General features: G+C 42.8%; 1 protein-coding gene across 5 annotated transcripts in view; it reads right to left on the bottom strand.

Annotated features, from left to right (window-relative positions):
- Positions 1–17,083, bottom strand: part of SEMA3D (semaphorin 3D) — a 147,443-nt gene that overhangs the window by 18,295 nt on the left and 112,065 nt on the right. For all 5 annotated transcript variants that reach the window (XM_075024728.1, XM_075024726.1, XM_075024725.1 and 2 more), the window contains 5 exons: positions 10,985–11,207; positions 6,704–6,792; positions 4,852–4,893; positions 3,435–3,592; positions 1,283–1,347 (listed from right to left, as the gene is read on the bottom strand). In XM_075024728.1, the coding sequence (XP_074880829.1) occupies positions 1,283–1,347; positions 3,435–3,592; positions 4,852–4,893; positions 6,704–6,792; positions 10,985–11,207 (577 nt within the window). The remainder of the gene's footprint in view (positions 1–1,282; positions 1,348–3,434; positions 3,593–4,851; positions 4,894–6,703; positions 6,793–10,984; positions 11,208–17,083) is intronic.

Below are 17,083 nucleotides of genomic sequence, written 5' to 3'. Positions count from 1 at the left end.
TCATCCCCAGCTGGATAAAATTTCTACTGGTGGAGCTACATGAGGGCAAAGGATTAATACCAATTTCTGTGCTAAGTCATTTTACATTTGTCTAGTAAAGCCAACTCTTCCAGTATCTCTTTATCCTTCCAGGAAAATGTGACACTGTCAGCCTTTCTGCTAGGGTTTCTATAACCTTGAGCTTTGCACAGTCTCAGATACCACTATTTGGAGAGCCATGGTAAGCAGCAAGCGAGGAAATTCTGGCCCTCGGGAACGAACAGGAGTTTTGTCATTGACTTTAATGGAAACGAGATTTTACCCTGATTTTTAACTATGTCTGCAAGCACGCATGTACAGTCAGAGCCCTCTATACTGTGCAACAGACTGAAGGCTTTGATCCTGTGGCAAGCAGCTCTGATTTCTGCACTGACTCACGCCGAGATCTGCAGCAGGCACCCAGCACCGCAGCGGCACGAAAATAACCAGAGATCAATGGAAAGCGGTGGCTTGTCCCGACCAAACCTTCAACGCAGCGATACAATCAATACTGTTTTGACTGGGTTGTTTGCTTTAATAAGAGGCTAGAAGAGCCCCAGACAAACCCAAGCTTGGTTTTGAATGCTTTTCATTTATTTTACGCTGCCGCAGAGATTGCCGCGTAACCGCAGGATTTCATACTGACAGTGCTCGCTGTAAGAGAAGCGCTGCCGTTGCCAAAGGAGCAAACCAGACCCTTTGGCATCCGAAAAGAGGGTGTGGGAAAGGGAGGGGGGAGTCGATGGAGAGAGCGGGGTAGGCTTTCGCTAATAACAGGAGTATTTAAGTAGCTGCGGGTAGGGGAAGGGGCTGGTTTGGAAGCTGGAGCTGCGCCTTGGGACTTGGGTCAAGTGTAGGCAGCGGAATGGGAGAAGATGGCATGTTCCCCGTTCACCGCTGGGGTTTCCTCGTGGGATTATCTCCCCTGTTTCTGGACGAAACATCACACACGTCCCACTAGCTACTTGTAGGGATGCGTGTGATGTTTTTGTGTCAGGGGGACATCTGCCTCCCCGGGGTGAGTGCTGGGGAGGGTCACCCATAAGGGACGCGAGGGTGCCGTCCCATGCTGGCTGTGCCTTCTCAGCCCCAGCTCTGCGAATTTAACTGCGGGACGGGTAACGTCTATGAAGTGTGGGAGAGGCAACTGCTTTAATGGTGTCGTTCGCTCGAGCTCAGCAAGTTTTCGCAGACAGACAGAGACCCTTACAGCAAAGTCTGCTGTCAAAGCGACAAAAGAGCAAGAAAGGTGCAAAATACTCACTGTCTTCCACATCCCAGCATTGTGCAACGGGGTCTCCATATTTGACATCTTGCCTTCTGGCTCGCCTACGGGAAGAGCATGCAAACTTGTAACACTTCAGGCATAATTGCTGGAATTCAACAACAAAATATAGAGGAGCTCAGCAGATGTGGACTCGCATTGCTCCCACCCTACTGCTGACAATTACGGTCTTAACTAAAACCAGCCTCACCCTCAAAGCAGCATGTGGCCTAGAGAGATTTGTACAATTGACATCAAGAGAAGGGCCTGTGATTTGGGAAAACCACTGAGAGGGGAAAGAGAAAAAGCAAGGGAAAAAAGTCTGCCTAGCATAAGCAGCATGCAATATAGTGACAGACAGAGCATCTAAACCTGCTTTAGGAGCATGGGGCACAGGTCTCCTGAAGGGGTGGACTGTCTTGGAAATACCTAAAAACATCCTTAATGTTGTAGGACATGAAAAACATCTGAGGTTCAACAGGTGATATTCAAAATTGAGCTCCGGATCAGCCCAAGGTAATAACCAATCATTAAAATGAAAAGAGAAAAGCGTATGTTTTAGTTTGGTAACAAAAATTTGACAAATCTGATTATCTTTCATCTCATGGAGAGAAAAAATGCTTGAGACAATGGTCTGAGATGGTCTGCTCCCTTCCACAACTAACCTGCCTGCTAATCTCTGGGTGTGTTACTTAAACTCCCTGCGATTTAGTGTCATTTCAGTGTAATAGCATTAAAAAAAACCCCAACTCTTCCTCTGTGGATGATTGTATATATCTCCCAAGAGCTACCAAAACCAGTTTGTATTTTGTTTTATTTAGTAGAAGAATTGGAGACCCGGGGAGGAACTGATTCCTCCCTCACAGCCACACTGAAGATAACCGGAGCGGGACCTCCTACGTGCAGAGCAAAGCCTCGGCAGACGAGCAGGTTCCCGAGGCCGAGCTGTCCGCTGCGGTAAAAGCTGTAGACATGCTGGAAGCACAGGCTGCTGCACAGAAGAAAAATATTCAAGTAACTGATCTACTGGAGGACTCCAAAGGCCGGTCACCCATCCTTTGTTTTGAAGCCACAGACTTTTTGGCCTTCCCACCAAACTGCACATCTGTTAAAAAGCACGGACCATCAATCTCCGTGTCCCAGCCCACCTCAGACTTCAGCAAGCCTCATGTGTCACTAGCTTTGCAGTGAGCCTGAACACTTGCTTTTCTCCTTTCATTTATGCTTCTCTGAGTTTAGTTTGCTTTGCCTTTGAGGGGAAATGCATAAAGTTCCTTGACACCATGACATGATAACCTATGAGTCATTAACTTCAATGGTTTGTCTAATTGCTCAGGTCCCAGCCCTGCAACCCCTAAGGCAGAAAGTCTCTTTCCAGAGCTTGAGATCAGACTGCAACCGCACTGCAAGAATTACTGTCAGGAAGGCTTCGTCCAAAGGGGAATGAAGAGGCTGTGAAAGACTCTGGCTCAACGAGCGAGCCCAGAGCTCTGGCTAAATCAGCCAAAAACTCCGAGACACGTCCAGCAGCTTAGGCACTGCACTGCTGGAGCCTGCAGTGCGCTCTCCCTCCATGCAGATTCATGCTGCTGTCCTAGCTGCTGGGTACGGAAAGTTCAGAGGAAGCTTCTTTCACTGTGGATAAACTGTTCCCGATGCAGTCAAATCACAGCACTCAAATCTCTGTCTCCCTCTCATGGCTAGACCACAAATGCAATTGTTTTTTTAGATCAGGGAATTAAATGTATTTTACTGTTCAACACTCTGGGAGTGTTAAACTCCACTTTATAACTACGGTGGTGCTCTATGCAAAAGTCAGAAGCTTAAGAGAGGCTCTTGCATCTCAGGCAGAGCTAACCACAACCTGGACCTCCATCTTAGCATCTCATGCCTTAAAGCATTCAGCATAAAAAAGGAAAATGATGGATTTATGATGTTAGCTGCAGTAGCTGAGTTACTGTCACACACACTTAAACAAAGCTATGTTGTCTTCACAGCTCTTCGAGTAGAAATGTGAAACATGGCCAGAGTATGATCGAATTTTAAGGCAAATGACATGCTAAGTAAAAAGGCAACACGTTCTGATTAGGAACCTCTAAAATTCTTGCAGGCAGCAAGATCTTTTACAGCACGCTGTATTTTTTTTTCTTACCTTTTAGAAGTGGGGGCATATCTGGAACACGAGCTTCCATCCCAGGCACAGTATGGGTCTCTGGCAAGGCAGCAGTCTGCACAAGCCTTCCCATACGTGTGACATCTGTGCAGAGAAAGCTGAACCAATCCATCCCTGGAACCAATGTACAATTGTTGCTGCAAATCAGGCAAAGCGAATGAATTAGGAGCGTTCTCCAAGTAGCCCATTTAAAAAGTTCCCTTCTTCAGTGCCACACTTGGGAGACTTTCAACCTTGTCCCAGATTTCACAAGATGAGGGAGGATTCCTCCCTTACTGTAAAATGTTTCTCAGGGCTCAGTGTGAACTGGCCAGACCCCATCCATCCCTGACAAGACGCAGAGAGGAAAGGGGACTGCAGTCCTGGAGAGACACCAGCACGTAACACCTTACACCTTTAGATTTGTGCTGTAGTAAAAAATCGGCAGCAAGCCATGGAAAGAACGGTTTAATAACACATTTAAAAACAAGTGGCTGGATAGCTGTGATATCAAGAATCTGGGAACTAGGGATGACCATGTGTGAATAAAACTTCATCTTCTGCTTCTGCTTCTTAGGTAGGATGGGGATAATGTTACTCCCCTCTCCCCAACGTGCGAGTAGATCGCCTGTTGAGACAAGGGTGGTCCCGGTGCTTGCCGTTGAGCCGGAGCTGGCTCATGCAATACTTCCAGTTGGCCTGCCACCTTTTTTCAGGGGAGATGGGACGCAGCTGTGCTGTGCATGCCTGAACAGCAAAATACCTCCTGCCTCCCGTGTGAGGGAAGCGTGTTGTGCCGGAGCCGCTCCGGCCACTTCTGCGGGGCAGGGAGGGATGGCTCTGGTGTCACGCTGCCTCCCCAACGCGCACGGAGGCATCACAGAGCGCGGAGCTGCCATAAAACCGTTTCCCACTGGGAGATTCCCAACTGGGACTGGCTCCCGTGACTGCCAGGGTTGGACCACCCAGATCTAGACTGCAGTTTTAGAGGAGGGAGACGGGGTTTCGGTCTGTGTGCACTCAGATTTTAGCACAGTGAGGCCCTGATCTCTCTTGACTTCTAATAAAAATAACAACAATAATAGTAATAATAATTTATTACTAGATTGTAAAGAGACAGGTAGTTCTAGTGTCCGGAAAATGAACGTGAATCGACTTCATTCACAAATCCCACTACCATATGACTAAAGATTTGTTTCCGTGAATAATTACCAGCTTGCGTACACAAATTACTGTTTGTAAGCAAATGTGAGTTAGGCAGGCAAACAAGTTCAAACATATCTCCTTCCTTCCAGATACATTTTAAGAGTCATCCATGGAAAGCTTGGCCAGTAAGTAACAGGCATCACCAGAAAATAACAAGCTAAGTGTTCAGTGTACCATATATCCCGCAGTAATTAAGTGAGCTTGTGATTACCTGCTTCAGAGAAATCTCCATGGTTGAGATAAACGAAGGGTGCTGAAAAAGAAATTAGTGAGGTAGATTAGTTTAACATACAAAAAGTAAATAAAATTACAGATCCATTTGCTTGTTTTAAACAAGTATTAAAAACAAATATACAGAAATCACTAAATCTATCCTTCCAAAAACACCTCCCATAAATTTTCCCTGCTGCTTATGAGGCCACTGACTTTAATTCTTAGACTTCACGATCTATTCCATCCTGGAGACTGGCAATGAGCCTTCACATCAACTTAAGTTCTTATTAAGCACTATTTCAAAGGCTTAGATGGCATTTAAGGGATACATAGGCAGATCCTCTACACCAGGATGTATTTCACTGCTATGAGAGACAGTGAATTTTTTGCCAGTGACTGATGTAAGAACAGGACAAAGCTCAGAGTATTATCTATCATGTAATAGAAGATGATTAATCTAAGCCTATTGTTTAATGTTAATGCACTTTGAGGAAATAAGGGATGTTTTTTCAGCCCTTCAATGCCTTCAATTTTCTATATTCAAAAACATAGAGGTAACAGTTATAAATGTCACCAATAAAAATGTGAAGGAATGTCTGCTGAGCAGGAAAAAAAAATAACCTTTTTTTTGTTTTAAATATGATATGGTACATTTGCCCTTGACGTTATGTTTTAAGAATGCAGCAAATTGGTGCGCATACTGAAACTGCTGATTACTTGGCAGGCCACTGAGTAATCTTGAAATTTTCAAGGTGATATTTATAATTGGTGTCCAAGACAGTGGGAAGAAGACATGGAGATCCTTTAAATCAAAGCTTCATCATACACATGACATATCAAAAGGCATATGGAGAAATATAATCTTTGAAATAATTATTAAAGAAGCTGTCCTTACACTTGGAAAACGCTGTCTCTAAGTTCCAAATTCATTTAGTGTGGGCAGAAATTCTGGCTAAAACTTCATACAGCACATAGGAGAGAGGATGTGTGAGAAAGTAATCAAAATGCCACAGATGCAGATAAAATTTGATGAAAAAGCAAGGTGAAAACTGAAGAAGAGCTATGCAGAATGAGAAAAAAGCAAAATGAGAATGAAAAGAATGAAGAAGGAGCTACTAAATGGAAAAGAAAATCAGTAGGGAAGACACAGGTCTCCGTTTTCATACTGTAATGGTATGTCGACATCAACTCCCTCCCCAGCAATGAGGTTAATCAGAAATTGTGCCTGAACAACAGAAAGGAGGTTTGGGCTTTTTACAAGCTCTATTTATGAAGAAGTCATTGGTGTTAGCAGGGGTCCAGTTACTTTTCTTCTTTATCACTCAGCCAGAATAACCAAATTAAAATGGTCAAAAATGTTGAGTCCGCCTTCACCAACAAATTAAAACACACTGATGATCAAAACTAACTTTGTTTTATTTTCTTTATATTTACAATTCCTACAGTTGTTATTTCAAATAATTTCTCTGTATCTGTGGAATTTTATTTGTTTGTTTGTTTTAAAAAAATTATAATTGTACTAAGAATAGTCCCAAACCTGAGACAATAGAAAAATTGGCATTAAAAAGAAAATACTCCTAATAAAAAAATTTGGGCTTATAACATTTCAAACTACAACAAGGAAGGATAAATGAGACTTTCTATGGGTTTGAAAAATCACAGTCTGTTTGGTTCTGGACTTTTTTCAATTGACTTACCCAAAGAATACCAAAGTAGTTAAGAATTTACATAGTGTCCCTCTGGAAACCTGAATGAGTTCCAGTAAACAAACAACCAGACCGACAAAGCCAGTTTGGGCCTTAAAGTCCCCTGAATAATATTTAATTGATGTTGTGACTGTTAATGCTTACCTTGAATATCTGCAGCTCTTCCAGGACCACCTCCTCCTTAGTCCACTTCTCCTTTGTGATACTCACAACTTTCAGGACCGTGCCTATGTCTGAAACAAATGTTCATCATGTAAACCCCACACTTATGTTTCAGTACATATGTGCCACTCCATTTCATCCCCTGAAGACAAAGTTAATGCATCAAGGATGTAGCCTCCAAACAACACCTATCCCTATCCGCCTCTATTGCTATCTACACCATACATTTATGGTTTTACTGTATGGCTGAGCCAACACAATCGCAGGCTGCGTCTGGCAGGGATGGTCTAACTCTCCTGCTACACAAACACAAACACAGACAAGCACGTCCATGCTGCCAGCTAGAAGGTTCGGCACATTTCCTTGAGCCAGAATTGGGGCCCATCTGACCCCAAAGAGATCCAGCTTAGGGGACTAAACTGGCAGAAAATTATTTCCTCTTTTTTATAGAATTAATTTTCATCCAGTATAGCACCTTAATCAGAAGTAGGTTTCATTTTAATGTGGGGATTTAAGCAATGCACTTTTTTCATTTATCTTTTAATTTTAAGGAAATTTTTGACCAAAATCTCCATTCAACATCAAAATCTTAACTTAATCGTGACAGAAATTACTTCTTTGGAGTTATCTACAGAATTTTTTTTAAATTAAACCTATTCATCAATTTTAAACTGAATTCCTGCCTGGTGAAAGAAATAGCTGCTCATTTCATCTCAGACCATCACACACTGATGAATCTTGAATGGCCTTAAAAAGAACCCTTAAAAACTGCTCAGGGCAGGTGGGCTGGGTGGTGGGATGTGCAGCATGGAAAGGACACAGTGCAGCTTAGTCCCTAGCACTATGCATAGTATCAAAATGATGAAAAATAATACATTATAATGGAAAGAATCAAATTTTCATTCTTGTTTTCCTAAACTACTGAAGGTCATATTATCAATCAAAGCCAAAAGTATTTCAGTTTGCCTTATGTATTAGAGCTTTTTTTTGTTTCTTTATTTGACATAATTGCTAAAGCCTGCCTATGTACAAGTTGGTTGCATACATTCAAACATATAATAAGCTTCTGATCTGCTGCTGTTCAAAATCTCCTGGGTTATTTGGGATATCTGTATTCAGTCTATCTATATAATATTTGAAATTTTATCTTCAAGTTTAATTTTTCCATAAGATGAGTTTAGAGGATAAAGTAGAACAAAAACATGTGCTTCTGCAAAAGAAAACTCACTTCCAAGGAACGCACTGAAGATAAATAAATCTCTGCATATTATGGAGTGCCACCTAGTGACTGCATGGTATATGCTGGCCTTGATGCCTAAACCACACCATTTACCCTGCAAGAATTAACATTGCTGCTGGGCAGTAACAGTTAAACTGGGAATATTCTAGTTGCTGGTCTCTCAATATAATTTTATTCCTATGACAAATTTTATAGTGGAGGATAGCAAACATCTGAAAGCAACCTCTATAGCCATGTGTAGGATTTGTGCGGCAAGGTTTTGGTAGCTGGGGGGGGGGGGAGAGCAACAGCTGAAGCTTCTGTGAGAAGCTCCTAGAAGGTTCCTCCATGTCCGACAGAGCCAATGCCAGTCGGCTCCAAGACGGACCCACCACTGGCCAAGGCCGAGCCCATCAGTGATGGTGGTAGTGCCTCTGGGAGAACAGATTTAAGAAGGGGGGGAAAACATTGCTGTGCAACAGAAACTGCAGCCAGAGAGAGGAGTGAGAACATGTGAGAGCACCAGCCCTGCAGACCCCCAGGTCAGTGCAGAAGGAGGGGGAGATGCTCCAGGCACGGGAGCAGAGATTCCCCTGCAGCCCGTGGGGAAGACCACGGTGAGGCAGGCTGTCCCCCTGCAGAACAGGGAGGTCCACGGGGGAGCAGATCTCCACCTGCAGCCCGGGGAGAGAGGACCCCACACCGGAGCAGGGTATGCCCGAAGGAGGCTGTGACCCCGTGGGAAGCCGATGCTGGAGCAGGCTCCTGGCAGGACCTGTGGCCCCGTGGAGAGAGGAGCCCACGCTGGAGCAGGTTTGCTGGCAGGACTTGTGACCCCGCGGGGGACCCACGCTGGAGCAGTCTGTGCCTGAAGGACTGCAGCCCGGGGAAGGGACCCACGCTGGAGCAGTTTGTGAAGAACTGCAGCCCTTGGGAAGGACTCGCACCAGAGAAGTTCGTGAAGGACTGTCTCCTGTGGGAGGGACCCCACGCTGGAGCAGGGGAGGAGTGAGGAGTCCTCCCCCTGAGGAGGAAGGAGCGGCAGAGACAAGGTGTGAGGAACCGACCCCAACCCTCATTCCCCGTCCCCCTGTGCTGCTGGAGGGGGATAGGTAGAGAATTTGGGAGTGAACCTGTGTCCAAAAAGAAGGGAGGGGTGGGAGGAAGGTGTTTTAAGATTTGGTTTTATTTCTCATTATCCTACTCCGGTCGATTGGTAATAAATTAAGTTAATTTTCCCCAAGTTGAGTCTATTTTGCCTGTGATGGTAATTGGTGAGTGATGTCTCCTTGGGATCTAGACCCATGAGGCTTTCATTATATTTTCTCTCCCCTGTCCAGCTGAGGGGGGGAATGATAGAGCGGCTTTGGTGGGCACTTGGTGTCCAGCCAGGGTCAAACCACCACAGGCCACTAAAAGAATATTTTGTACATTTTAACTAGTGAACTCATCTTTTCAGACAGCTAAGTTTTAAATTATTTTTTCTCACTATTATCAGAAGAAAAGTAAGTTTTAGTGAGTACTCCCAAATCCTAGGCATCTCACAGTTGGGAATGTGTTCCCTTTCCTTCTCTTTTGACTATATGAAAGATGACATTCAGAAAGCAACAAGTATTTTCCACCACCACTGCTAAAACTTATTCCTAACCTTCTCAGGCAGCAGGGGAGCAAACAGCACTTTAATGTTCTTTTTTATGAAACTGTGCTTTTCTCTTTGACACCACTGTACTTGACTTGTGGGGATCATAGAGGGACTCTCACACCATCTTTTTTTTTTGGAAAACAAGAGTAGTGAGAGAGCTTGAGCTGAAAGACATAAATGGTCCACAAGAGAGACTACCTCTGCACCCATGTGTGTGATAACGCAGCTGGGGAACTCTTGAAGGCTGAGACAACCCACACTTTTTAAGAGGCGATGCTCTGTAACAATTCACTCCTTTCCCCAAATCACCTCAGAATATCCATACCTATCAAACTACACTATATGACATGAAATTTAGCATTGCGGTAGGATTCAAACAGAAACCTTAGTTGCTCTGCAGCTCATGTCAGTGGCTCATCCACTGCCCTTGGATAAACCTTTTCACCTCCCTGTACCTTAGTTTCACCTGCTGTGAGATGCGGATAATGGCAATGACCTTCTTAATAAAGCGTTCAGATCTACCAGCAAGAAGTGCTTTATAAGACCTATTACTAGTGAGAGAACTTCAAATTGTGGATTAAGAACAAGAAATTCCAGTGGAGTAAGACTGTAGATTATTACTTCAGAAATGTTATGAATAGGTATGTTAATATTTCTTAGCATACCATGCTGTTGCATGATTCATCCAGTGATTCTAAATTTAATTACTATGGTAAAACTAGACTTCTTCCTTAAGGCATATAACTATCATAAAAATGTAAAGAGATACATAATTATCCATAGAAAAACTGCAAAGCAGGTTTCTTCCCTGACAGAGTAGTTTAACCTCTCTGCTCAATTCTGGTCCTCTTGTTTGGAGCTATTCACGTTGCTAAGTAATATCTTTAAAAGTATTTAAGTGGAATTGTTGCCTTAGGCCCAATTTTAAATCTTTCTTAGCTGTTCAATGTCACATGAGATTTAATGCTGAAGCACCATGTCACTACCGATAACAGGAAGTACTCCTTGAAGTTTTTAAGGTTAATTTTTTTTCTTTTAATTGGTTATAGATGTGCTGCCAGCAGGAATTGGAGCTGGACAACCATGTAGTGTAAAGACAAGTAGTGAACAGTAGTCAGAGGGTAAGAAAGTCCAGGTACTCTGACCCTTAACTGGTTTATCACCTAGGGACCAGGAGGCATTAAAATCCCAATAGTAGCCATTTCTTGAGCTGACAAATTAATCTAACCTTAGCATTTGCATGAAGTCCTGGCACAGAATCAGGAGCAACTTAAATGCTTCCCAAAGCTGCATGTGTAGGAAAAAGATATTAATCAACAGATTTCTTCAGAACCTATCAGAGTAAAAGTGTTCTTAAAGGATGTGGTTTGTGCAGAATGATAGTGGAAGTCCTCTCTCATACCTGTTCCTAGGAAAATAACATCATATTGCCCATCCTCTGCCATGACGTGATCCACCACAATCTGCGTCAGCCGATAGTCCACATTGATTCGAGTGAAAACTGGTCCTCCCGTCACTGGGTAAACGGATTTGTACATCAGTGGATGGCGTTTAATAAAGCTAATGACTTCATCGGGAAAGTCTCTGGTAGACTTTATGAGCGGATCATAGGTTTTGCTTGGACACTGAATGAAAGAGAGAGAACAAGATGAGAGGAATATGAGCAAAGGAATATAAGTAATCTGCAGGTTTCTTCGTGTAGTAGGAAAGCTACCTGGTCCGGATCAGCTATATCGGTTTGTAAAGCACATTTGCCAATGGCTGGTAATTTGACTTACAATTGAAAAAGCTCGGTGTTATTTTGAAAGCAGGGGAGCACACTGGCAGTGTGTGCTCCTCTGGTTCTTCAAAGGGACGTTTTTCCCCTCATTTCTCCACTCTTTCCTCTTCTCTTTTCATTTTTACCTCTCCTCAAAAGCACTTCCCATTCACCTTCATTCTCCTTTATCCCACTCCCACCTATTCTCCTTTATCTTCTAAAAACACCCAAAACTTGTTAATTTGTTTCATCTCACTCATTTGCACTACAACTCAGAATTATAAATATTAAGTTCCTGTTAGTTATATGCCCATACCTGCACCTACCTATAGATATATACAAGCTTTAAAGAAAAATTCCTATAGGCTTTTCTTGTTTCTCAGTCAGAGATTTTGCTAACATAAATTAAAACTTAGAGGGGATATGAACTTTAGCTTCTCTAAGATACTCAGCAAAGGAAGACAGCATTAGGAAAGAGAGTTTGTCTGCTTGATGTTGGATAGAATGTGAATTAAATATCACGTTGGATATTTTACAAAGACGAGGATATCAAGTCTGGAGTGAAGGAGACCCCTGTCCTGCTGTCTGGCTCTCCATATGAAGGCACAGGTACCAACAGAGGGTTAAATTTCCTACATGCTGAACAAACTAACATAGAAAGCACTTTCAACAGCAAGTCTAAGAGTGCCCTCCGGTGGCTACTATGGGGTAATGGCAAGTATTTGAAGCATCTTCTCACGGTTTTCTGCTTTTTGTCTTTCTGCTCCTCTTATTGGGGCTGAGTTTCCGCCCTGCTGATGCAGTGAGCCAGAACTGGGCAAGAGCCCCACCAGCATGCCTCCTGTTTATTTTTTTTCTACAAAAGGGATATTCTCCAGATGCTGGATGATCCCTGTAACTTATTATCTCTCAGAAGTGACTTTCCTTACTCATCCACATAGCTGAAACTTTTGCCCAGGCCCCATGGCTCAGGTGCTGTAGCATCCTTTTCTCTGGCTTTGAACAGCAGAGTCTTATCCTCTTCTGGTCCAGACAACTGTTACAGCAATCACTGACACTTCCTCAGCGTCACTCATTTATTGCTGGGGTTGGGTCCCACCTCTATTTGACCCATACCGAAAAAACTAATCAATTCAGCTGTTTCTCTGGCTTACACAAAGCAAGTCAGCTCTCACACATCTTGCCTGAAGACTACCCACAAACCTACCTCCTCAAACTCCTTCCAATTTTTCCCTTCTATGCCTTTCAGGGTGAGCCCAGGAACATACCTGCAAGGCCAATCATGTTGGTGACCCATCATCTCATACTCACCTATCTCTGCTTTCCTTCCCCTGGCTGTTTGTATCTCTTTTCCATCCCTTGTTTTACACTTAGCCTCTAATCTGAGTCTGAGAAAGCTTCTTCCGAATTCAGAGGCATCTAGATATGTTAATGGGGCAGTACAAATACTGGATCATAAAAAGACAAACTGGAAACATTGTTCCAGTTGGTGACATCCTTTTACATATAAAATGTTGATGCTTCTTTTTTAACACTACTTTTAACTAAGTAATCCCTGTGTTTCCTGCCAGGTGGAGCCATAACATAGTCTGTGAAGAAAGAAATGTGGTTAAATAACGCCTTTGTAGTCTGCAGGGAGAAAGTTAAGATTTGTGGTGCAGTTGCTCTACAGTCCTCCTTCGTGGCTAATTTCAACAGAGAAGACTTTAGTTCACATTCCCGCATCTCCAGTTTGACACATGTTCGATCTATGGTGCCAGTTAAAGGCTTGCAGTTAGGATTTGTTCCACTATGTAAGGTTTGGCATTATCCAAAACTTTTGCCTTAGGAAAATTTAGATCTTAGACTTTGTGGTAAAAAAATAAAACAAACCATAATACAGGATAAATGATTCAGACAGCACAATAACTACACAGAAACCAAATCACACGCACACTTGCTACACGAGCAGTACTTCAGGAATGAACATTTCCCCTTACGTTTAGAACAACAAAGGTCTCAGTCTTTGCCACTCATACCAGAATCAGACCTCAAAAACCCTACTGATATCAAAAGCATGTTTATCTTTGCAGGGATTGAACCAAAGTTTGTTGGAATCAATAGAAAGAAACACATGTGCTTTAATTGCCTTTGGATCAAAATTTTGCATCAATTTATTCTAAATAGTATGAGAAACAAGTTCACTTCTTCACTTCCCCAAGCATGTAATAACTTTCTTCCCCCTTACTATGTACTAGACATTGATTTTTCCTTTGTATGTGCATTTTCTGTGGTTCATGTTCTCACTCGCTACTCTGAGTTACAGTCTGCATCCTCTGGAAATTTGCTGATTGCTCAGCTATTCACAGTTCAATCCCAGAAGTCCATTTCTATGTGAAAAATGGGAGTAGCCCCATGGGTCTTAAAGATGTTCTAGATTTTTGCCAAAAATGCATTAACAGAGGAAGAGGAGAGCAATGACATCACTTACTAGAAAACACTAGGCTAAAATGTCTACCACTATAGAACTATAAATTGTTACAGTAATCCCAAAGGCCCAAACCCTACCATGCATGATATAGGGATATAGGGAAAACTTTGCCAGCTTGCGCAGCTAATTTAGTAGAAACAAGGACTAAGAGTCTGATCCAAAGATCCGCTTGAGTCAACAGGGCCTTTTCCAATTATTTCAGCGGGCTTTGGATCCCATCCTAAGACAGCATGACCACCAAGAACAGCTGGGCAGGTGTGACCCTGTTATGCTTGGACACGGGAGCTCTTTCCAGAGGCATCACTCACTGTGGCATGACGGATGGAGCAAGGGAATGAAAACTTCATTTTGGCCACCCATTGGCAAAGTCCTCAGGCAGCTGTTTAAAGCTGTGTCCACCCATCGCTGCAGAACAGTTCCTGTAGGCTTGTGCTTCCTTTCATAGCAATCAATAGGATGTATGATGGTCAAGGCTGCATGGCCAAGTGTGTGAGTGGAGCAGCCTTTCACCTCTGAAAATGTCAGTTCACATCCTGTTGCATGTCTCGTGGTAATGATATCGGTGTTCTCTGCCCAGTTCACAGAGGACATTTATTCACAGCAGCAGCAGCAGATGCTGTCTCAGATACGTGACATCTCCCACTGGAGACAATAAGAGATTTGCATTTCGAGCAAATGTCACAGGAGTAGGTTGGCAGGGTTGTTTCACGTGGACTACATGAGAATCTGGATCCATAAAAGTTGTTACAACACCATCACTGTGCTCTCTCAGCATCTGCTGCTTTTGCAACAGGGTGGGGTTCATCTCACCTGCCCTAGATTCTTATCTTGGCTGTGTGGGAACTGCCCAGAGAAGGTGTCTTTTTCTTTCTGATAGAGAAGTCTAAACAACTAGCTCAGATTTGATGCTTTTCTTCCAGATAGCTGACATCAAGAAAAATGAATCACATGAAATGAGTAAAATTAGTACTGCTAGATAAGAATCCTGCAAGAAACTTATTCACCACATAATTTACTCTTCTGAGGTTTCTTAGGCCTTCACTGCCATGATTGATAACTTAATACAAATATACAGGTTAAGAAATGAAAAGTAAACAGAACAAAACAAAACAAAGAAAAAAAATCACAATAGAAACAGAACTGGAAGTCCTAAGGGTTTTTCTGTTCAACTGCTGTATAAAGTCTGTGGCACAAAACTTTTAAAGAATGAATTCAGTAGTTACTTAAAGTTTTTCCAGTGCCCTCTGTGTGAGCTTGATTTGACAATAATCACCTTAGACTAAGTCCTGATCCCAGATGATCTACAAAGATGCCTTTTAGTCCCTCACCTTTTATTTGTATCCAAATGTAATCAGGAGGTGGTAAATTAAGGTTAATCTTTCTCAAATAAAAGCAAATACACACTGTGTGCAACACCGCACATATGTAAGCTTTTCTCTTTTTTTCACTTGTCTTATTAAATTTGCAGCTTAGCAGAGTGCTGGATGTGTAGATCTCACACAATACCGAGACATACGGTGTGACTGTGTTAACATTATGTGGGAACCTTGGCCAAGATTTTCAAAAGCTGGTGCCAGAAGTTAGGCTCCTAAATAAACCTCCAATTTGCCAAAATGCATAATGCTTCACATCATCCAGTGAAGTCAGTAAGAGCTGCTGGATCTGACACCTATTGAAATTGTGACAATTATTTGGGAACCTAGCTATAAGGTATGTAAAAAAATACCCTTTTCTTTTAATGATGCCTCTGTGGTTCAGCAGTGCTGTTGTCTACTGACAATTTCAAACCAGAATGCTGTTCCCTGGGAGCTTCAAAAGGGTTTCTATTTCAAGTGTGTTGAAAATCCCAGTTTTAAAAATGACTTGTCACATTGAGTCTTAAACCCACTTAACAATGAGACTCAAACACCCATAGGCTAGATACACAACAGGGACTTGATAATACTGAGTGCAGTAGGCATCTGCTTGGCAGATTTTGCAATGTCCAGGCTGGGAATTGTCATGCATTTCACAAGGACAACTAGGCACCACACCAGCAAGTCACTCTCTTGGGACCATCTGAAGTAGCCAGTGTGAAACACTAAGGACTGAAATATTTCTTAAATCTCTCCCATGTTGGGGAACTAGATGTCTTGGTCTGGGCTTCCCTCCTAGGGGAAGTGTCCCTCCTAGCCAGGTGGGTGGACCAGAGCCATCCTGGGAGCTCCTCACTCCTTCCTATTGAAGGTGTTTCACTTTTCATGGGATAATTATCTCTCAGCTTAGCCAAAAGCAGTAAGAATGTTGCTCAGATGTTAACCAGGAAGGGAGAAGATCTGTTTTCCTCTGAAAAACTCTCTACTTTATGTTAAGTGCAGTAGGAACTGGAGCACCAGACCCTCCCTCAGAGGGAATGAATCAACCACATGGTCCTTTTCTCCCAAGCTCTCAGTGAATGCGTATTTAATAAGCAAGGAGATATGTCCTTCTAGTCAGCATTCTCCTATGATGTAAAGTTTTCCGAGCTCTAAGTAAGTTCCTTTATCACTGATCCATCAAGAAAAAGCAGAGAAGCTGAAGAACTTCAACTAGTCTCTTCTGTGTTAAAGGGGTCCTCTCACACACCCAACACATTCAACTTTATTTGTAGAGTTTATAAAGAAATATGAAGTCTGAGTCCTGAGGGGTTAAGATGTAACACTAAGGACTGGTGTGAGCTTCCAAGATGCCCAAAAGTACTTTAAAAAATGGGGTACTTATAGGTTTATGATCTTCTGTGGATTAGATGACAGCTTATGTGCCATTGGAGATTCAACCATAAGCCATTCTGAAGATGAAACTCAGGTTCCTGAGTGGCCTAAGTACCATGTGGTGTCTTCTCTGTAGTCTGATCAGAGCTGCGCAATACATTTTGCATTTGGACATGCCTGCAAAAAACCTTAGTGCTTCTCTACAGGATGGATGGGTTGTGCCAGAAGGACTGGACACTCAGCAGGGAGACTTTGATGCCAACCTTCCAGCAGCAAGCCTGGAAGAGGGTAGGGTAGAGGGGAATGAGTCAGGTTCTGCAGGAGACAAACAGCATAAATTTTAAATGGAATCAACCTCACTCAAACCCTGCCACAAAAAGCAGAAACAAAACAAACAAAAAATTCCTACAAATAAATTGAAGTCCCTATATTTTTTTTTAAGATAGTTTGCATCCCACTGGATGTGCGAGATTTGTTCTACCCTGTTCCAGTGTTTGTCTTGAGCACTTTGTATTGCTTTTCTATTTAACGCACCTGTGTTGT

Source organism: Buteo buteo, chromosome 4 (assembly GCF_964188355.1).
Source record: "Buteo buteo chromosome 4, bButBut1.hap1.1, whole genome shotgun sequence".
NCBI classification, from domain to species: domain Eukaryota; kingdom Metazoa; phylum Chordata; class Aves; order Accipitriformes; family Accipitridae; genus Buteo; species Buteo buteo.
The sequence above is the reverse complement of the archived record's forward strand: the minus strand, read 5'-3'. Positions and strand labels throughout refer to the sequence as shown.